This window comes from Andrena cerasifolii, chromosome 3 (assembly GCF_050908995.1).
Source record: "Andrena cerasifolii isolate SP2316 chromosome 3, iyAndCera1_principal, whole genome shotgun sequence".
In the NCBI taxonomy this organism is placed as follows: Eukaryota; Metazoa; Arthropoda; class Insecta; order Hymenoptera; family Andrenidae; genus Andrena; species Andrena cerasifolii.
This window is the reverse complement of record NC_135120.1, coordinates 15032260-15054979: the sequence shown is the minus strand read 5'-3', so window position 1 is coordinate 15054979 and position 22720 is coordinate 15032260. Positions and strand designations below refer to the sequence as shown.

The 22720-nt window shown below is 46.0% G+C and overlaps 1 protein-coding gene across 1 annotated transcript in view; it reads left to right on the top strand.

Moving 5' to 3' along the window:
* The window catches only part of LOC143366873 (phorbol ester/diacylglycerol-binding protein unc-13-like), a 66508-nt gene that overhangs the window by 19237 nt on the left and 24551 nt on the right, over positions 1 to 22720 (top strand). Inside the window, exons 2-4 of the mRNA XM_076808296.1 lie at positions 3798 to 3827; positions 7302 to 7404; positions 9924 to 10170. Coding sequence (XP_076664411.1) covers positions 3798 to 3827; positions 7302 to 7404; positions 9924 to 10170 — 380 coding nt within the window. The remainder of the gene's footprint in view (positions 1 to 3797; positions 3828 to 7301; positions 7405 to 9923; positions 10171 to 22720) is intronic.

Below are 22720 nucleotides of genomic sequence, written 5' to 3'. Positions count from 1 at the left end.
AACAAATCGGTTGGAGTAATCTCGAACCTTCGTTCAAACTTACTTAAATCTACAAAAGGGATTTTTGAATTTTTATTACAGGCTTAGAAAAAAAAGTTTAAAACCAACCTTTACTATTTTTTTCGATATTCCGACCAATTGCAATTTTTTTCTAACGCACAAGAAGAGGAATTTGAAGAATACATTAGGTATAGGTTGTAGCAACATTTTTTATGAGTTGACCATTGAAGTTGCGCTTTCTGTGCGACTTCTGCGATATTTAGCCCTCAGTTCGCGATTACCCCACGGCAGTCGAGTAATCACTAACACCAAGGGTTTTGCATTTTCACTATAAAGTTGATTTTTATTATAATTTTCCAAACATTCGTAACAGCACTTTATAGACGAATAGTTTAAGTATGCTCGTAAATAATAAACAAATTCATTTCTCACATAGTTTTCGTTCTGTTTGCGTTTTTGCTTAGGTGTTCGAAATTACCCCACCCTCCCATATTAAATATTAGCGAATGAAATCGGAGCAAGGATACAATTGTCGGTTCGCGGTTCGATCGATAAACTAATTGACGTGTGTAAAATGCTTGGGCTATTTGACCTATGTAGAGGCCCCTTTGAATCTTAACAAGTCTAATTGTGCCGCCGGCTTTAAGTCTGTTCGATAAAACGTGTCGAAGCAACGTCTCGTTACAACGTCTGGCCGCGTACACTGCCCTTCATTACGTCTCCGTGTCAAATTCCGTGTACCGGCCGTAAGGGAGTTAATCAACGTTAACTATTTACCGCGATAAGCGTAATTCCCCCAACGGCGTAGTGGTTGACCCAGTGAAATATTGACTTTGTTGCTAGTGGACTAACACGACACGCACTACCTCGTGATGTTGCATTTTCATATATCGATTCATGTAAATTCAACGACATTTTCAACCTGTCGCCGCGATAATCTACATTTACGTCGCCGTACGCTCGCAGTACTTACGTGCTGAAGCCACGAAGGAATTTGACACATTCACCGTTTGCAATTCTACACCTTCGAGTTCGTTTGCCGCCATTCGTATTTATTCTCTCGCGTCCCTTGCAGTTTGTTCTCCACGGGTAGAAAGAAAAATAGGGCAGGAATTTTTCCATACCTCTGCATTGAACACGCAAAATATGGCGTCGGTCTCCCGAGGCACCGTACAAATCAAAATACTCGATCCGGGATTGAAACGGGGGAACATATTTTCATCCAGAGTGCCTCCTTTTTCTGAGTATCCTCCACGGTCACCAGCAATTGCACGAATCAATATTTCCACCGTATATTTAATCTTAGACGGAGCATTACAACCCTCGAGGCATTGTCCACCCGAATTACGAGTTTCCCATTTGCACTATAGCGCATATCCGTTCTAAGGAGCCAGATCACGCGCAAGGAGCAACAGCAATCGCAGCGGCACGATTGTTCCCTAAATATTACCCCTGGAACGAACACTTCCGCGAGAATCATTAAGACGCGGGCAATCAAGACTCAAGTACATGCACTTTTTGTTTGTATAAATAGCCATTGTTGTAGGGGAGACCGGGGCAAAGTGAACCTCGGGGTAAAATGAGCTTTCTTAATTTATTCTTTAAGAATAGAATGTATTTACAAAGGTTGGGTGACGTAATAAATGTGTGTAATACCACAATGATAATCATGCACAACCAAATATCGAAAAATGGAAATTCATTTAAAAAATTAAAAATGAAGTTTTTGAGACTTCCATTTGGTTTTCTTTTCAATTTAGGGTTTTGGATAAATGAGTTTTAAATGTGTTATTTTACCTCCAAATTCTTTCTGCGTGTTTATAACAAGCTTATAAACATACATGTACACGCGTTTGAGAAAACATTAATCCTAACATTATTAAATAATTAATTTTCCACTGAGTACACATTCGGGGCAAAGTGACCAGGGCAAACTGAGCTGCAAGGAAAAAATGCGCGAGGGATGTGCGCAATAGCCTAACCTGTCAGCTAGCTGGGAAACCAGGCGGCGTGATGGAACAGAATCTAACATAAAAGAAATGAAAAATCTGCCACAGTTTTTGACAACCAAGGTTAAAAAAAAACAGAAACTGCCGTGCTACACACGTCATCCCAGCGCAAGGGGTTAATAATTACCTATATCCTTTATTAAAACTCGTATTTTATTTCAGCTCACTTTATCTCAGGTAGTAGTTCACTTTACCCCATATATGGGGTAAAATGGTCGTTTTGGCATTTTCTCTTCAAGCGGAATTTTAATATACTTTAAATTCATTTTAAGTATTGCTATTCGTCATTTATCAATAGTAATGTTCAAATTATATTATAAATCTATTTCCACACATTTTTATTGAAAGGGAAAAACTTAATTCGACTTCAAACTTCTTTCGCGTCACTTTGCCCCGGTCTCCCCTAATTGGCGCAATTTTTGCATATCATTAGTTTTGTAAAGCTAAATATAGCAGATTAATAAATTTCCGACAGTTTTTTTTCGTTCGTCTGCGCGCGCGCGTACACTTGGCGCACTTTTTTTGTACCTTTGCTTTAAAAAAGGTAATTTTGTGGGATATCACCAAGTTCACGGTTGGCGCGATAATTATAATTTCACGTGACCGGATTGATTAGCTCGATAGAGGGACATTCCTTTTCACATCGATACGAGAGCAGTCGGTCAAGTGGATTTTATATGTCGTTACCGATTCTTTTTTCCCTCGCCCCGCCCGGCCGCCTTTTACCCTCGCAAGAAATGGAATTCCCTTCTCGTGTTCGAATAGCTTGATCGGGTCGTGTGCGCGCGCGCCAGTGTGTGTGACTATCTGTCTGCAGCGCGCTCGTCGAATGCATATATGGAAGCCGTTTCAAGGCGAGGCTCATTGTCGTTGAAGTGTCGCACGTGAATTGCGGCGAATTGATTTATTCAGATGGTGGATGTTGAATGGAAAATCGTGGAACATCGAAATCGAATTCACGAGCGACGGCTTCAATTTCCGCGTATATGTCTCCCCGGTCTCTGGACGTGGTTAAAAGTGGCCGGTATTTATAAAACCGACGACGTATGTCGAGGCTTCTCTACGGTCAAACAGGCCGCATGTATAGACTCGAGAATCTTTCAATCTTGGTTCAGCTCGCTTTTCATTGTCGCGATATGAGGAATTGATCCCGAAGCTGGACGGGGGTGAATCTGTGATAGGTGGTGAGTCGCGTTGCAGCTCTTCTCTGATAGGTCCATTGCCAGCATCCTTCTTTAATCCTCCTCCCCGCACGAATGCAATAATACACGGTGCATCAATTTTCTGTACAGAAGCAGAGGCACTGTTGCAGTGTCGCAGATATCAATCTTACAAACACTGAAATTTGAAATGAACGAAACGATGAATTTGGGAGCCGAAATGCCGTGGATGCGTTTAAACAAAGCACAATTACTCCTCGGCTCGGGTGATTTTTCTACCACCGCCCAATCGACGCGACTGATGCCGGGTCGGGGCGGGAGGGCGAAATGAAATTACCCATCGGACCGTTTGCGTTAAGACAAATAAGTGGAATAACCCAGTTTCGTTTTAATTATTCCGAAAGTTCGGCCGGCGTACGTACGGTATGCTTTTAATCGAGCCGGTGCGATTTAATTCCATTTACGGGCGCGGACCCGTCTGCGGGCGTTACACGCAGTTGATTCGAGTTGACTTAGCGATATCAAATGGCTGGCCGATTGCTAGCAATATCCCTTTCGCGGGGCCTTGTAAACACCAGCCCCGGGAATGAATCGCTCTCTGACACGGCCCGTACCTTTTCTGTTGCAGTGAAGAAGGCGCGGATCGTCTGCGAGGAAGGTTTGTATCCAGAGGAAGGAGAGAAGAGGCAGCGGAGCAGGAGAGGGATCGATTAAAGGATTTAGAACGAGGGACAACCGACTGCGTCTAGTTGTTCCTGGCTGGTCCTCAAAGCTTACACGAGCGTGGCGCGAGTCCCCGTGCAAATTGCGAGCGATCTGTCGCGGTCGTTCGATTGTTCCCCAAAATTGGAATCGAACCCCGATACTTTCATAAAACGGAGCCCCTGCTCACGCTCCAGTTCTAAAGGCCGTGCAAAATTTGTTGCACTCCGATTGGAGCCGTTCCAAGTTAAAGGTTGTGTGACTCTTCAACCGGAATATCGCGATGTTCTGTTCATGCCGAAGTAATTTTTCCGCGGCGGCGGGACAGAGATCCCCGCGACATTACAAATGGGCGCTTTCTCAGAAGCTTTTCCTTCGGGGTGGGGGATTTTTGGTCGACGTACTCCGTCGGCTCGTCTTCAGACACGCGAATAACCCGCGCCCCGTTTCTCCTTACCATATCGAGTCCTGTAGCTTCTGTCCTTGTCTGTCTATTTTTCACCGAGCCACGATCGCTATCGCGGGCAATTTTGTTTCCATTTTTTTCTTCGCACAGTTATTATATTAAGAGAAAGCTCGCGTATTCTTAGAACCATCGTCGGCTTTGGATAAGCATCTGTAAGCGTCGGCCGCGCGCGGCCGCGTCACGCGATCAGCTCGACAGCGCCGGAGCTTGAACGCTCGGCTCTGAACGCGCGGGAATTCATTATTCCGCGTTTAAATCGCGCTGCTTCGCATTCGAGGATATCTGGCCGAGGCAGCTCGCATCGGCCGGAAATATCATATTTTATTTCGAGGCGAAATAATCCGCTCGGCGTGGAGCTGGAAATTAACCACAGTTTCCCGCGGCGTCGCTGGTTTCTGCTTGTTGCATTATTTCAAACGGCAGATACGTCGCGGCCTGTCGGCGGGCGCCTTTTATAATGCCACGTTAACGTTTAAATTCTCCGGATCGCGGTGTAATTTCCTGTTACGCCTGCGATGCTGCGTCTCGCATTGTTCCGCTACGTGACGGACGAGAGCCTTGAGACTTTAGTAACTTTCCATTCATATCGCGCAGCTTTTTCCGCACCGCGGATGCCAGCACGTGTGCTGCTCGTGACGAGCTACCGCTCAAGACAATCGTTACTTTTCTCGATGCGCACGTGCCGAGGATTGTAGGGGCGAACGAATTCTCACAGCGTCGCGCAAATGCCTGGCGTAACTGCATTGATACGGTACACTGTAACGAAGCTGGGATTAATTTGGATTCTCCTGTTTCGTTTCCTCTTCGCGCTACACCGGGTCTCTCGAGCGAGCTAACAACGATACACGCGATAGGGACCATCGTCCTAGATGCACAGAACCGAACGCGGGGGGCTGTTTGTATTTGGTTCGCGGAACCAACGTTTACTTCGTGTTTCCACAATTCTGTGCAACATCTTGGGGATTCACGCGATTGCTCCGCCAGTATGTGCAGGCTTCCGCGAAGCCTGGCTCTGTCGATGTTTAGTCCCGCGACGCCAGGGTGGTTCCCGGCAGTGCCGTGCCGCGATGTAGGTAAACAGATCTGAAAGTCGTTAGAAGATACGTGCTGTCGAATAAAGAATCGGCTACAGCACTTTAACGCGCCGGAAGAGAAATTGTTTCGGAGAGTCGCGATGACAGGCAATATATCACCGGAGCCGGGTATAAAGCGTCCCTCACGCGCGACAACGTACCTACCCGCTGTAAATGCGCGCGAGATTTCACGAGGAATAAGGTCCGTGGCGCGTGTTTCAATTACACCAGACGAGCCGGCGCTCGTGACTGTCTGCTCCAATTAAACGACAGCCTCCGTAATCGTCATTAATAACTCGCTTAGCAGCAATTATGTTAACTGCAATTTAATATCCGCCGATAATGGGAATCCTCCTGTTCCGCAAAGCAGTCGGAACGCGCACCAGCGCGAACGGGACGCTGAAAAGTTCACGTCCAAACAATTACAAACTTTCCTCGGCTTCAATCTTTCTGAGCTCCCTCGATTACGATCTCGTCAGCCGTCTTTGCCGCTAGTCGCCGGCCGAGCAGCTTTGAATTGGCTCTGTTTAAATGCTGTTTCGATTCGGTAACCTTTACCCACGGCGTCCCACGGCTCTCTATCTGCCGGGACAGTTCCGTTGCACGCGAAGCAAAATGTCGGGGGGTGACGGGCGTGTACCATTGGAGCGCGCACGTCTGGTATCGTAAAGCCTCGTTCGGACCTTTTTTCCATTGAGTTATCGGGGGCTCGCAGGTCCACGTGTACGCGCGTGCACTGGCCGGCGCGCGGTCGAGAGCTTATGGAGCTTTACGGTTCGCCTGCAGCGCTTCCTGGCCGGGCCGAAAGGGACTGTCCGTATCCTTCGTAAATTGAGAAACGATCGCAGTTTCCACGGGAACGTTGCGTCCCTGTATACGTCCGCTCCCGTCCCCTTATCGATTCGGCGCCGGCTTATAAATGTTTCCCGCCGCGTCGTGGGTTGTTAGACGGGTCAAGCTTCGAGTGATCATTGGAAAATATTCTCGCCGAACGGCAATAACTCGTTCCTGTTTAATTACGCGACAGAGGGACACCCCGGAGCTCTCCAAGTTTCCATAAATAACGCTTTAATTGTCCACGGAATAACGACGCGCAATAGAGACCGTCGCGCTGTTCGATTCTCATTACGAACCGTCACAATTCACCTTCCGAGTGGCAACAGCCCGGTTTCCACGGGAATATTTCATTATTTGTTCCGTCCATGGTGCTGCAGCCACAAAGGGGATGGCGGTGGTACTCTGAAATTAAAAGATTCTTTTTTCTCTCTTTTTTTATTATTTATAACCGCGCGCGCTGATGCTGCGGCGACGGGGAAAGGCCACGCTGGAAATGTAATTCCGCGGTGGTCGCGCAGCACCGTATATTAATTAATATCTTGGCATTCACGGGTAATAAGAGAATTCGCGTGCGCATCGAGAGCAACGATTCAGCCGCGCAGTTATATTTAACGCTGATAAAACATCAGCGAAGCATTTATTCGCATTATAGGCGGACTAGAAGGTATTCGTCAGAAATGGATACTCCTTTCTCGGCTCGCCCTGCGTTTCAACCGCCGCGGAAAACCCTACTACAACCGGTGGGAAAACTGGTGTGGTTCCGGGGCGCGAGTAACATTTAATTTATTGGTCGCGCGGGGTAAATCCCGGCTGATCCAGCCGTAAATAATTTTTTCCCCCGATACTCCGGTGCCGCCCAGTGATCCAGCGCATTTGTCAACGTCGACATTCCCATTTTCGCGGGACGGATTCCTTTTACGGTCGTACTCTCGTCCTCTTCGCGCAATCAATCGGAGTCGAACAAGCTTCGCGGAACGGTTGCCCCCACGCTCGTGAAAGCGAGACAATCGTCGGGATCGCAACGGCATTCTAAACGATCGACGACGATTTACAGCGGCACAGTTCAACTCCTATGTAACACTGAAGCTGCAGAACGTGAAGTCAACGACAGTCACTGTGAAAGGGGCCAATCCATGCTGGGAGCAAGACTTTCTTTTGTAAGTATACACGCGCCGTGGCCCTTTGCGGACCGAGGGGTAGCGATCTTGCGACCCCTCGGTCCCGCAGAGGTTCCCGAAGTTTTCCCATTAAAAAAGACACAGCTACCTAATTACGGTGGATGGATCAAGGGACAGAGGAAGCAAGCGCAACTTTGAAATATCGAATTTGAAATTCGATTTCCAAGCTTGCGATTTGATGGTACACCCTCGAGTGCTCTGCGTTCGAGAGAACTTTCCACCCAACTGGGTAATACCCAGTGGCCGGTGCTGAATAAAAATGATAAGGGAAGACAGAAATTGTGGAGCTCGGAGCGTGCGCGTTATCGGGCCGCCGTTCATTACTGAGTTTGCGTCAAGGCTCGGGACCGTGGAGTTTCGCGATCGACTATCGAACCCCCTTAAGAGGTAATCCGATCTATAGCTGATATATAAATAGGTGCTTAGCCAGCACAATGGGATAGCGCGTTCACGATAGCGCGATTAGCTAATCGCTGGTTATGTTTCACATTTTAATCTTTTTTCGTCGCCCTCCCTCCCCTCCCCCGTTTCCTGATATTTTCCGCTCGTCTTTATCGATTTCTTGGTTCTTCGAGCCGACGAAGCGGGCTCGCTTTTTACACCATGGTATATAATTATCTTTTATTAATAATTTTGTTGTTGCAACTTTTCACTGCCATCGATATCATAGTTTATCATTATTAAGCGGCTAATTTCCCCTATTAAGGGAATGCGTAAATACGATAGAATTTGAAGCAGTTTTCTTTTATATTGTTAGTCGGTCTTCGACTCTTTGCTCGAGGAATATCGTGATTCTTGAATGGGAGTTAACGCGACGCACAGTGGGGTGGGCGACCCTAACTAAAAGTTGGCGAAAAATCGAAAAGAAAAGAATGTTTACATATCTGATTTTTTATCCCCGCTATAGTTGAAATATGTCCGCGCAATAAAACGTATATCCACAGCCTGCTACAACTCTTCCTTCGTTACCCGAGTCGGTTAAAAACAGTTAGCTGTAGGAACCTCCATTAGATGTTTATTCCAAGCGATTTATCAAACGATTTTGTGTAGCTATTTTTTGTGTTTCCTGTGTTATAAACTGCTGTTTCGCGATGAAGACGTCAATTTCAGGTTTTTATTTCATTACTTTATGTTGTTATACGTTTGCGGCAAGCAATAATACCTTCATAAAGTTTAATTCAAAATTGCCTCGTATAACCTTAATTACCATTTGCTCGAATCCCTAAAATTTCAAGTTATTCAAAAAGGTTCCGAGTTCATGAAAGTACTGTCTTTTTGCAATCAGGATATTTTAAATCACTTTTTATTAAGTTCAGATCCCGTAATAACCAGCAAGAGACGATTACCCCGAAAAAATTGTGAATATCTGCCCAAAGAAGCTTTAAACTTATTATTGCCTCCAGTTATAAGTCGCGATGATCATACAGTGATACTAGTTCACATGATCATTGACATGATCACTGCATTGCCGTATAAAAAGAAATAAAAGGGTTTCACAGATTGTGTTATTAAATATCTACAAAAATGTATTAAATAAGTTTAAAAGAGGAATCTTTTGTTTTATTTACTTTAAAATAATCGTTTTTGATTAAGTTATTTAATTAACACAAGTTTTCATGACGCCTAGGAATTGATGCCAACTTTTAGGGTCTTTCACCCCACTGTGCGACGGGGTAAAATTGACAATTTCGACGATCGTTATTAAAGTATAATAAATTCGTGGGTTAGAGTGCGTTGGTAATTAATATTTAATGACCGGCTCGTGCATTTTCATCGGGGGATTATTAATTTCATTCCGGGACTACGTTTTTAATCACGGTTGACCGTTTTCGTCACTGAGGCAAGAAATAAGACCGCGTCAAGTGCTCGGGGATGAAGAACACGGTATCGATCGACCGTGGAAAATATATAAGGAGGACAATTGCTAGTCGCGGCGGAGGAAAATAGGAGAATTTTGGACCTTAGCTCTCTAATATATCCCTACCGGCGCCTGTAAATCCTTACTTGCCAAGTTGCGAACCTTTAACCTACTTCTCCCGTGACGCGCGGCTACGTATACCCGGGCCGCTTTTAAATCGTATTTATTTAACCTGTGACGAAATAACCCCCTAAAAATAAGAGCTTCTCGGGGTTGTACCGATCAATTTCTCTCTATTTAGATCACTTGTACCGACTGTATGTATAAATACCAGCATCTGTCCATACAATCGGAGTTTCAGATGTCATTCAGCTGATCAATAAGTCCATTCAGATTTTTAAGGTACGATTCTCGCGAGCAGATCGAAACGTAATTGTCTAGTCAACTTTCGCATATACAAGTATTTCTGCAATCCATGCTCGTTTCTCGAACGGACTCATTACTCAGCTTGGATAGATGGTCAAATGACCTATATTGTCAGTTCATTGTATTCATATGTCTCAGCCGTTGTTCTCGGCATTGAAATTTACAAGCACAGTCGCTCCTCTAAAATTGAACACCGAATCCCTCTGTTATCTAGCGAAACGAACGATATGAACACGGGCCTTCTGGTGGAGGTCTGGTGCAAGGGTTTCCTGTGGGATCGTTTCCTGGGCTACTACTACGTACCGCTATCAGAAGTGTCCTACATGAATGAGGTAACGTCTAAACAGTCCTACAATACATCCAGCACGGTATCGACAGGGAAACAAGAACAACAACACGTATCCTCCGACAGCATGCGCGACACGAACAGCAATACACAGCCACCAAACATCACCAGCACGGTACACTAATTGATACATGCACCTATAGCTAGATCCCCCCTTCTTAGCGCGCCCTCGCTTTTGGATTAATTCTAGCCGCGCATCCTCGCGCTGCCATACTTCCGATCCTGTCGCGGCAAAATCACGATTATCCACACCGGCAGAGCTCTCTGTTATTCGTGGATGTCGATTAAGCCCGGGGCCGGTACCCTCGATCGTTATTCGTCATTCACTTTATATACAAATAAAACGAGGAATAGGACTGAGGTACCTACGGTAAAGAAAGGGCAGGGGGGAACGGAGTGTTTCCTCCATATAGAGCAGGTTCCCGAGTGGTTATTCTTATGCTCATGATCCAGTTTGGGATAAACGAGGTTCGCAGCATTCGAGATTTACCGCATGAACGTGTCGCTGATCCCTAAGCAAGTATTTCGCAGGTTTCGTGACGTTTAAGCGCTTCGAAGGAACACTATCTTACAATCAATCTAGATCTACCTTTAAGCTACTATAAAGTGGAAGCACGTCTACTATCAAACGTTCCTCCAGCTCGCCAATAATACGATACACCGGGGAGAGGCGACGCTATTGTTCCACCAACGACTGTAATTTCTTCCTTTGTATCGCGAAACTGCAAGTTCGGTGTGTTTATGTGTGTGTTACGCTCTCTGGATTTGCTAAAAAATTCACTGTTCCCTGGGCATTTAACTCTCAAACAAACACTGAGGGGGTTGGTTTTTTTAAAAGGGATGACGTCGCGGAGCCGCGAACAGTCCCCGGCTGCGTACTCTTCCTTCTGCGCGGTAAAAATACTCGTCCCTTCACACAGAAACGGAGATTCCAGGAATGTGGACACGTGGAGGGTGGAAGAAGATCGCTGTATCGAACGTCGCTAAAAGTGTCGCGAATTTTTTATTTGCACCGCGATGAAAATCGACGACCAACCGTTCAGCCCCTCTCCCGTCATTACTTCCTCGGTAATTTCCGCGTGAATGGCAGCCACGGGATCGCGCTCCATCGAGCATGAACTTTGCTCGATTTTGTAACACGGAGAAAAAGAGCGTGGCGAAACAGGGGCGCGGGCTAACCGCGACATGCTGACATGCTTTAAACGGCGTCGCGTGCGTGCGACCGATCCGTAAACGTTGCCCGTAAAAAGGAGAGTCGTATGTGCGAGGGTGCGCTTAAAAAGTCGCAATAGTTTCGGTGGCACGGTACAGTTACTCCGTTAGACCATCTTGAAAATAACTTCGCGGGGAGACCTGTGCCGAGGAAATATTTTCGACTGGATATAAATATCCGGAGTAAATACTCATTCCCTGCACGAAATGTACCGTGTGTGCTGTAGACAAAAGGTTTTATCGCGTAGTCTTTTTACGTGTTTTTGTTTACTTCCCTCTGATACGAGGAAGCAGTGAATGTTTTTCGGTTACAAATTCCATTCAATTATTCGTAAGGTGAATGTCCCAATTTGTGCTCATGTCCCCATTTCTGACCATGTATTTTTCTTATTATTATATGCGTTACGTTTGTACTATAGTTGCAACAAAATAATTCTAAACTATTTAAACATTTACGCGAGTGTTGCACGAACTTGGGGCAATACATACATCGCTATTTTTCATCAGCAGAAATAAGAACATTTAGAGCATTATAATATATTTAATTAGATATTACTAATAGTTAACAATCTTGAAATATCTTTCTTAAATAGTTTTCGAATTGGTTGATTTATTATTAAAGAATTAATCAATTACTCTGCAAATTTTGATCGCAAACAAATTCTTTACACCTTCTTTATGACGAGTTATCTCTTAAACGAGCAGAAATTGTTGAGCGATTATTCTAGATGTCCCATGTGGACGTTCGCGAGTTTGCGGTAATAGCGGCTATTTCCTCTCGCTCGCGAGTTGGATTCGCAAAAGCGTTTGTCCTGTTCCGGCTCGGCCGGTAGTGGCGCGTGCATCGAGTGGAGATCATCGAGACCGCTCCAAGTTCTTGCCGATCGAAATACGAGCATCGTTCTGGCGGTACACGCGAAATGAAACTGAAACGAGTGTTTACAGATCGCGCAAGCACCGGATCAATCGACAGCAGTTGTACGCTCGATGGGAGTTTATAGCGAGCTTCGGGTTAGCTTCCATGATGTCGTGGATGCGACGTCGGATTGGTCTCCGCCATCGGTCCAAGCCGGTCGATAATGCGATTACCGGTGGGCACCGCGTTTGTTTCCTCCGTGACTGCCAAATAAAATGTAATATCTTGAAGCATCCGTCCGCTCGTTCAATCGAATAACTGGCTTATCTGTTTCACGGGGATTAATTTAATTTCAAGCGAAAAAGCTCCCCTCGACTTTCCTCGCGACACTGCACTGTTTGCTGAATTGTTTCATCCGCGGAATCGAGGATTTTCGTAAATCACTTTTGTCCCGCGGATTGTTCTTTCTCAACAGTGAACGATAAACGCTATATTCAATCTACTATTCCTTATTTTCCATCCCCTTGAAATCGGTGCCTGAAATTTGTAAGCTTCCGCGACCCTGTCATTGATGGAACCGCATTCGTAGACATTTCACGCCGGAGCACATCGTTCCACGTCTCAATCTTCGAGCCAGGTCACGCGAGACTGATAAAACTGATTCCGAGATCCTTCCTTTTAACCTGCCGCCAATTAGACCGCCGTTCCCCAGCGTTGGCTGCCGTGATGAGCTGAGAGAAACGACTTCCTGTTACCGGGCCACGGCCGTTTCCCCGTCGTCTGGTGTATTACGCGGGAAATCGGTCGCCTAGCAGGAAAAATGATGGAAGTTTCGCGATGAACTGGAAGTCAAACTCGTAAAGGAACGAAATGTCTGCACGCAAAGGCACCCTCGTCACCCCCTTGCAGTCAAAGGAACTGCTTTCATTGTACCGCGTCCCCTTCTGCCGCCCCCGCCGAATATCCAGGCTATTCATCGGCGATCGATCCCGTGCTCGAAGAAGAAGCAGTTTCCCGCCTAGGTGAACGAGAGGCCGAATAATTATCGTCGGAAAATTGAGAAAACCGTGTCCGACGATGGCCTCGGCGATTTATGGCGCGGCCCGTTCACCAGCCACGGATTTACAATTCATATTATGGTAATTCTCGCTATTAATAATTAGCGTCGGGATGTTAATGCCGGTTGGGAACGTAATTTCACTTATCGCGCGGTCCGTCGGCAGTTTCTTCGTTCCGCGGAGCACACGGTCCTGGGGAAACTCTGGCGATATCGATTCGCATATAAAGTTGGCCGCTACTTAGAAGTCGTATGACAAATTGGCCGCGTAGAGCAATTTCGCTCGGTGAACGATGCCAGTCGTTCTTTACGTAAACACCCACTCGGTGATCGCGTTGATGCATCTTTGTGGGCGGGAGGTGGAAAGAAAGAATCGTTTCCCCAGCGTCACTGTGTCCCCGTTCGCTACGCTCCTTGTAGCTTCCGCGCTCGTTAAAGACTTGGTGATTTTTCTTCAGCTCGTTATGCGAAGTAGACGGTTTAGATTGACAGTACTCCGTGGGACATCCAGTAATTGTCTTTCACTCTAGTTTGCACGTTTAAATTTTGTTCGTCGAGGTTTTCCCACTGAAAATCAGAGAGACCCGTCTTCCTCCGACGGCGTCTTTGAGACAAAAGGTGCGAAAGCTACGACGAAATTAGAACCCGTTACCTCCGGAATCCTCGGGTCGTTCTACGAGGTTCTTGAACCCCTTGGAGCATTTCTCTGGAAAGTATTTCGACCCAGGGATCCCTTTATCTTCCATTCTTTCTTCATTTGTGAGATACGGTCCACTGCACCTTCATACGGCGATAAAAGGGAATTCATGCTAATTAAATTGGTCAGCTTCTTTATCTAAGAAGAGACCGGGGAGGAGGAACGTGGGCGTGAGTACCCGTGCATCCCGCTAAGTTTTCTTTTCTGCAATTTAAATCTCTACGAGCTGCCTTAAAGAATCCTTTATTCTGTTGCCGGGTGGTTTCGGTCCGTTCGTTCGCAACTCGTCGCTCTTCAATTTTCGAACTTACCGTCTGTTGCTGGAAATAGTACACGACGGGACGCGGACATAATTAGAGAGGTGGATTAAAGGTACGAACATAATGGGAGAAATTTCAATGCGTTCGGGTTCGCAGGGAAACTTTCAGTTCGTTGGATTCGCCGCTACCCTTCTCGTAATTTGGAAATTACCTGGTCGGGTATTTGGTTTAGTTAAATAGCTAATTTCATCCGCGGAATATTATTATCGAAGCATGGATTCAATTTAGCACGATCAGGGAAGCTGTCGGTTGACGAGCTCGACACCAGCAGCTCCTTTAAATAGGACGTTACGCCTCGAGCTCGTGAATTTCAAATGGATCCGCCGGCGAGCCGGAGGGGGAATCGGACTTGGTGAATAGGGGGGAGTAGAAGGGCGCGGAGCACGGAAGAAAGTGAAAACCGGGAGGCCCTGTTTGTTTTTTCCGCACGAAGTGCACCAAGTGCATCTTATCTTTCGACGGAGGGTCGGGCAAATTAAATTAGAGGGCAGCCTTACCTCGGATAGGGGTGCAATTCAGTCGCGTGGGGGAGGCCACCCCCTCTTTTATACACACTCGAATAGTCGTGTCACTCTTCGGCCATCCTCTGCAACCCTCTTGCACAGATTCGTCGTAATCTTCTTGTAAGCGTTCCTGCAAACGATAGGCTATGATGTTACGACACACGTCTCGTTGGTGATGTCAGTAAAGCATCCCTTCTCGCTCGAACATCTCGGAATGCTCGATTAAAGAGTATCATTCGACATTTTATTCGTGCTAGACAGCTTATTTCCAGGGAAACGATGCTCGGAAAGAAGGTTTACTTTGCAGCGCTGCCTCGATGGGAGTCGCTCTCTTATATTAAACGCCCCGATGTTATACGCGACGTCCGTCTTTACGAGCGTATAATGGCCGTCGTAAAATAACAGAAACGCGGAAATTCGATGCGCCGTGGGAGCGATAGTGCTTGTTCAAGTTTCGAGTAGAAGTTGCAAAAATGGTGCATGACACCCCCTCGGGTCACGGGGAAGGGGGATGTTCCTTGTCGTTGCGTCTACTACATAGAAACTCCTTGAGGTATCGAGCAAATTGAATTACGAGTCGGCGTAGGTGACGTACGTTTCAAGGGTGGGCATGCCTTTTGCTCTTCTTGACTCGATTCAACTGGAAGCTATCAGCCACCGCTATCGCCACCCCCTGCCGCCGACCACGTTATCCACCACGGTTCCATCACCATCACCGCTGACAATTCCCGAGTCTCTTCTGCCCGTGACGTCACTTGGCGCATAGCCAGCTCGCAACGCTCAATGAAACAGTCGGGGAAGCCAAGGCGACGTGGTTGACGTAGCTCTACGTGGCGTCGACGTTATGCTGCGTGCACACATTCGCGTTGGACTCTGTGGCAACGACCTTGGCAGGAGATTTCCTGGATTCGTTAGCGCGCGTCTCCCTCGCGCGAACGTTACGATGCTATATACGCGCCGCGCCTCCGCAGTCGATTAGCGAACGGGGAGGATGGTTGCCGAGGGGACGATTTGGTCCAATGAAAGCTTGGAAAGCTTCCACGTTTGATATTTTACGTTGCATCGTGGAACGGGCTGTAATAATAGGGATAGCAGTAACGCGTCTTTATTGCACCCTTACCGAGTGCATAGCAATATGGGGTAGAGAAAACTGGCCAACTGAGGCTAGTAGTGACGCGAAGAGTGAGATTCAGTGGGAGGAAGGAAACTTCCCCGCCTCACAGTGAAATTTCGTAATTTTGTGGCTAAAACCACAAAAATAAATTTTTTATTTCGACAAAATAAATGCAAATGTCAATTGAAGAACTAATATGAGTATCAAATGCCACCAATTTTACTGTTAAATGTTTTAATACAAAACTCGTATAGACTCGCAAATATTTATGTTCATGTGAGGTTAGACCGATCGCAAAGAATTAATCCAGATTTTCAAGTTGCTTCAAACACTTATATTGTGTTAACCAAAGATCTGAAAATAATTTCAAGGCATGGATTCAATTCCTGGTGGTGCGCAAGATATCTTTTTGTCCTCAAAATAATTGTGTTTCGGGTTTTAATACGTAATTGATACAATTTTTAAAGTAGTGTTTTAGAAATAACCTTTTCACATAAGAATCAATTTTCAATACATAAAATAGTTATGAATCCCATAATATCCTGCAATGATTTTCATTCCTATTTTACGTTGGACTATTTTGATTCTATAAATGCAATTATTAATTGCTAATAGTTGATAATCTTGTAATTATATGCATTTTTTTAAACACGATCCAGTGTGTCTTGTCTAACATACGACATAACTGTGACCGAGACTGGTTCACATGTTATACATTACAATCCTTTTTATTCTTTTTTACACGATTTTATTCAGCTTCGATGCTCTGTTTGATTGTTTGTATTATGTATGTTTGTTTGTCGTCAGAAGCGATAAATGTTATAGGTTGATGAAAACCGAACCTTAAGTCACTAGGTGTTACTAGGTTGTGAGCACTGACTCCCAACAGACACGCGTTTACTACATCATCTCGTAGAGTCACATATAGCTGCTATAACGTCTTCTCTTAGTCTTAAGTATTAATAAATATCATATTTAATCTATCAAAGATATTGTTTGATTTAATACGAACCAAAAATACAACAATAACCCTTCTGCTATGCCCTGCTGCACTGTAATAGAGGCATGCTCGAACAAAGAAAAAAGTGTATAAATGTAAATAATAAAAAAATCTTTATCGTTCGTAATTTTTGTAAGTGCTGTTTGTCGGACAATTTAGTTTCTCATATATTAGAACGTAAAAGTGCCGAGTTTTATATATTAAAAATAATTTTGGAGGTTTTGACCACGAAAATGGATATAGTTCTTCAATTAACATTCGTATTAAATTTGTAAAATTAAAAAATTTCATTTCTGCAGTTTTGGCCACAAAATTGCAAAATTTCCCCACTGTGCGCCGTTAAGAGTCATTTTGAAGAAAGCCTGTTGGGCAACTTCAGGCAAGAGGAGTCGAGTGATACATATTTCTGTCTGGAGAATCGAATGGGAGCACCTTGAAGGAACGGACTCGTACAGCTCGCAGCTCGGAGGTTCATCGTTGGCGCTTTTGCAAACACGCGTGAACGCTGTTATGATCCCTCCCACTCGCTCTTCAGGTCACGGAAAGAGGATTGATGAATCACGGGCAAGCTCGTTCTTTCATGTTTCTGGACGATCGATCGACGAGCCTGGCGCTCCAGCAGCAGCGACGCTCGCGGAGACAGCGACCGGGGGGTTGCATACACGAATCGCGGCGGGGAGAGAGGCGAAAAAGGGGGAATGCTGGATAGCCAGGAGGGAACGAAACAGAGAAAGGAAACGCGCGAGACGACGGGCGGGGGAGGCGGACGTGTGAAAAGGGGACAGAGGTAAATGAGAGTAAATGAGGAATGGTGAACACGAGGAAGACGACGAGACGGATGTGGGGGGCACGTACGCCGCGACGGGGGGGGGTAACAAAGGGACCGTGGAGGACAAAGGAAGAGGGACGGAAACGAAGAAGGGCAAACAGATGGGGAACGAAGGGAAGGGCGGAGGGAAGGAGGAGAAGTAAAAGCTGAGGAACGAAGTGAACGGGCTCGGGAGCCGAGGCCAGGTTGCTTTTCCTGTTGCGAGGACAATCTGGGTCAAGCCTGGCTTAAAATATTCATAAAGCTGCACGCGAGATCCACGTACGACCGGTTCGATTCACATTAGAAATGCGCTGACTGGGGTATGTCAAGTAACTCTAGAGGGATGACGATGAGACATCGCCGCTGATTCGTCCTCTCACGTGGTAGTGATCCGTCGGGTAACTGGTGTGTTCGTGCACACCCACTCGCCTCTGACAGAGGCTTGACAAAGCTCTTACCAACACCCTCCGCCTACATTTTCCTGTCCCACGCGGTGACGGTCTGCCATTTCTGGCTGCTTCGGGGCTGCATACGTCGCGACCACGATGACAACGGCGACGAAAGCTTTGATTCCACGGGCCGAGGACAGCTTCCACGCGATGGGGGCATTTCAGGTGGGATATCTAGGCAGGACCTGTCGCCCGCTGAAAATGAAAGTTCCACCGCGATAGGTGCACCCTCGGAACGGACCTCGCTCATTCGACGCTCGCTCTCGGCATACGTCGACTGCGTAATATCTTAATAACTGGAGCGATGCGCTTTGTCTGAATAGAAAACGGACTGCCGGTGATATACGTCCGTTCGTCCTTGCCAATCGGTAATGTACACCGTAAACGAACTCGCCGCGCGGGAGTATGAATTAAAACTGAATAAGCTCAATTGGCTCGTTATACCCACCTGACCTACTACCGCCGCAGCAAAAATAATGCCCGGGAAGTGATTCGACGGGCACGATAAGAAGATCGATCTTCCGGCGATTCGAGTTTTCGCCGAGAAGAAGATTACTTTTCGGAATTTGCATTTTCATTAACGGCTTAAGCCTCTTGAAGAGTGCTCCGCCAACAGTGCCATCTCACCCTTTTCCCCCGTCCAAGGGAGACGACTTCCCGCTAATCGTGAATATTCGAGAGTTTTTCCAATGGTCTGAATGGACGGATAGAATTAAACGCCGAGTGGATCGTCGTGGATGCCGGCGCCAACGGAAGAAAAAACGACAAATTATCCAGATACATAGCGGCGGGGTATAAACATCCCGTAAGACGGAGAAAGGCGATGGGAGGGATGGGGGTCAGGCTATCTCTCAGCTTGATGGAAAAAGGATCCAGGATCATCTTCGTGATCCATGGAAGATCTCAGGCTGATGGATGATTCCTTGCTAGCCGGCGAACGTGGGAGAGCAAAAGGTAGTGAAGGATCGATCGACTTCTCTTTGCCTCCGTCTTCTTTTATTCTACACCCTCCACACCCGTCTCCTTTCTTTGCCCAGCAAGAAAAAAAAGGAGAGGAGTGGATGGCTCGAAATCGTTTCTCTAATCCTCGAGAAATCACGTCTGGTCGACACGTGTTCGAGGACTTCTCGTTGTACGCTCGTTACGAGGGTTCCCAGCCGATCAAACGGGGCTTTGTCGGCAGGTCAAACGTTCCGCTGGATTTTCATTTGTACCGAGCGAAAGGGGTCGGAGTTACCTGTTTGCTCATCACCAGAGGCCTGGCGTACCTTCGCGTAGCGAATTGTTGACCGGAGAAATTGATGAACGACCGCCGCCCAGCCTCTCTCCTCTCCTTTTGTCCGCTTTTCCTCTCGCCGGACGTTCGTTGCGTTTGCGGGGGACCAAGCTGGACCGCGGACGAGAGTTTTATTGGACAATCGCGGTTAATCTTTCCACATCTGTCCACGGGAATATCAATTTCCCAGGACCGTCCAGTGACAGGTGTTTGAATAATTAAAGGGACAGGTTTATTCGATCAGCGAAATGAGGGAATACGAAACACTGTGAACTCTTTCGTTTAGTAATCTTGAATGTCATTTTACATATTCGAATCTAATTAGGAAATTTATTAGCCACTTTCAACGTTTATCGTTACAGTTAATTGTATCCACGAGGTAATCTGCCGCGAGAGTATCTCGGAATTGCAAGCAATTTCAATTCACCGTTCAATTAAGTCTACGCGTTATCGTTCGTCCCCGAATGATTTGCATGCCTCGTCAGCCCGGGGCGAAATAATGTCTGCGCGCAAGGAGAAACGGCGTTGCACATGTCAGACAGATCGTCGGTCTTGTCGTCCGTAACAAATGTGCCCGTAAGTAGATGCAGGCCTGCTAACGTCAGACGTAGCAGCGCGCGTCTTCGGAAGCGCGTGATGAATATACGCGTGCTCCGTTCGAACAGCTCACTGCTATCCTCCCGGCGCTATATTTCCAACGCAGTTTCCACCAGGGTCATTCCTAGGTCACCTGAAGTAGCTTACCATTTACATAGCCCGAATTCATTAAGCCATTGGCACAGATTACCGTTCGCTCGATGATACCCTATTATCGCAGGAAAATAAACCATCAATCGGTCGTTACGTTTCGTATTACAACCCAGTCGTTCCACTAGAGACGATAATTCATCGCAGCGAGGAATGCTAGTAGGTACTAGAAAAGGGTACAAAGGAATTCTCGATGTCTTCATTAACGCGGTTCTTAATTTCTAGACCAAAGCGACGGATGTGCTGTGTTTGCCTTTGCACAACACTGGCATCCCTCTCGGGAGGGGGATATGCAGTCATTAATACACTTCAACGCGTCTCCATGAGCAGAGAGACGGAGACACGGGAATCGTCGCATTCGTCAGCTTCGCGCGGCGAATCCGCGCGGCCGCACAGTGGGGTGGGAGACCCTAAAAGTTAGCAAAAAGTCGAAATACAAAAGAATGTTTACATATCTGTTTTTTATCCCCGGTATAGTTGAAATATGTCCGCGCAATAAAACGTATATCCACAGCCTGCTACAAATCTTCCTTCGTTACCCGAGTCGGTCAAAAACAGTTAGCTGTAGGAACTCCATTACATGTTTATTCCAAGCGATTTATCAAACGATTTTGTGTAGCTATTTTTTGTGTTTTCTGTGTTTAAAAGAGGAATCTTTTGTTTTATTTACTTTAAAATAATCGTTTTTGATTAAGTTATTTAATTAACACAAGTTTTCATGACGCCTAGGAATTGATGCCAACTTTTAGGGTTTTCACCCCACTGTGGGCCGCTCGTAATCATTTCTAGACTCCTGGAGAGTCATTGTGCCGTCGGCCCCTTAATTGCGGGGGCGTCTTGTCCCGTTTGCGAGGTATCCACCCGGCCCAGCCATCCGTTGCGGCTCTAATTCTCTTTTTGTCCCGTCGCGACACCGTTGCGCGAGTCTTTACACCGCGACAACTAGCGGCTCGGAAAAAAGATACAAGTGCCGGGGGTAGAGGGCGGAGCGCGATAGACGCGAAACGACATTAAGACACCGTGTCGACAGCGACGCTCTATCGTCACGTCACGTGTAGAAAAGTGCTGGCCTCAGATGTTCCTCCTCTCTATCCGCCTTGATCCCGCTAACGTGCACTTCATCGTGCTCGAAACTATTACATGTTGTCTCGTGATTGCTTTCGCGCAGGAACTGTGGTATTGTGCTGGTTACTCACAATAGATATATTTGTCGCTGAGATTAACAATAATAGTATAATGCAACTGGATACAGCATTCGAACAGACTTCGAGGCTGTATTATGCCGCGGTACAATTGAAACTTTACGCCACTGCATTGATTAACTGTGAACAGATGATTGTGTGTAAGACTTCACGATACGACTCTGATGCACACCACGAATGAGCCTCGACTTCGAAACGCATTATCTTCCACTCGAAACTTCCGCGTGTATTTGAAGACTTATTCGCCGAGCCTGCTCCGTACGCTTCTCTTGCTCGTCTACACGCCACGTTGCATAGGAATTTCATTGTTCGCGACTAGAATAATTCTTCTGCCCTGTTTCCTCGACTCTGCGCATATCCATTCCCAGCTGGGGTGCTAAAACTATATAGGTACGTGATCGTAACGCTTCGAGTAGATACAGAATACAGAATCGATCACGCGCGGTCTCTTACATATTTCGGGCCGTCCAGCCGTCGTATGGGCTGGATGATACGGACATCTGCATTATTGAACCAACCCGCGAACATTCCTGAAGCTCCGGTAAATGGATCTCGATTTGTTTGCACTCGTTCGCGTCATATCGCGCAACAGGCTCTTGCGCTAATATCGTCCGGCAGATTCCGTTAATCTTCCCGGCGACTGTTTGCCAGTGGAATCGATCCAGTTCTTTAGCGAGCCGAGGCTGTTTAGCGGACTGCAGACACGCGAGCTCGCTAAAAGATCGTTCCTCCTACGGTTTGTCGGTTTTTAAAAACCGGGCTTAAAAACCGTTTTTGTTTATAAATTTGTAAAAAAACACTGGGTTTAAAAACCGTTTTTTTATAAATTTGTAAAAAAATTGGGTTTAAAACCCTTTTTTATAAATTTGTAAAAATACTGTGCTTAAAAACCTTTTCTTTTTATTTTGTAAAATTTGAAAACCGGTTTTTAAATTTTAAAAAATCGGGTTTATATACTAGAATAAATATGTAAAACTGAATTAATTATTTAATTAAAAACGTTAACATTTTGACTTGAAATCGGCTCGGACACAAGCATATTGGAGTAGGTAACAGTTTACTGTAAATGTAATCTTCATGAGTTCATGTTTTTGGAAGAAACGAACTAAATGAAATAAAGATTTATAATTTATTTTCTGTTTTAATTATATTTTTTTCTGAACCGGTTCGGAAACCGGTTCAACCGGTTTTGACGGAATAGTGGAATTCGAAAACCGGTTCAACCGGTTTTGACGGAATAGTGGAACTCGAAAACCGGTTCAACCGGTTTTTACGGAATAGTGGAATTCGAAAACCTGTTTTTTCAAAAGTCGGGTTTTATATAAACCCTAAGTAGTTCCTCCGTCGCCAGGAACGAGGCGTATGGCAGGAGGAAAGAGCAAGGGCGAACGTCATCGAGCGGAACGATAAATCGAGGAAAC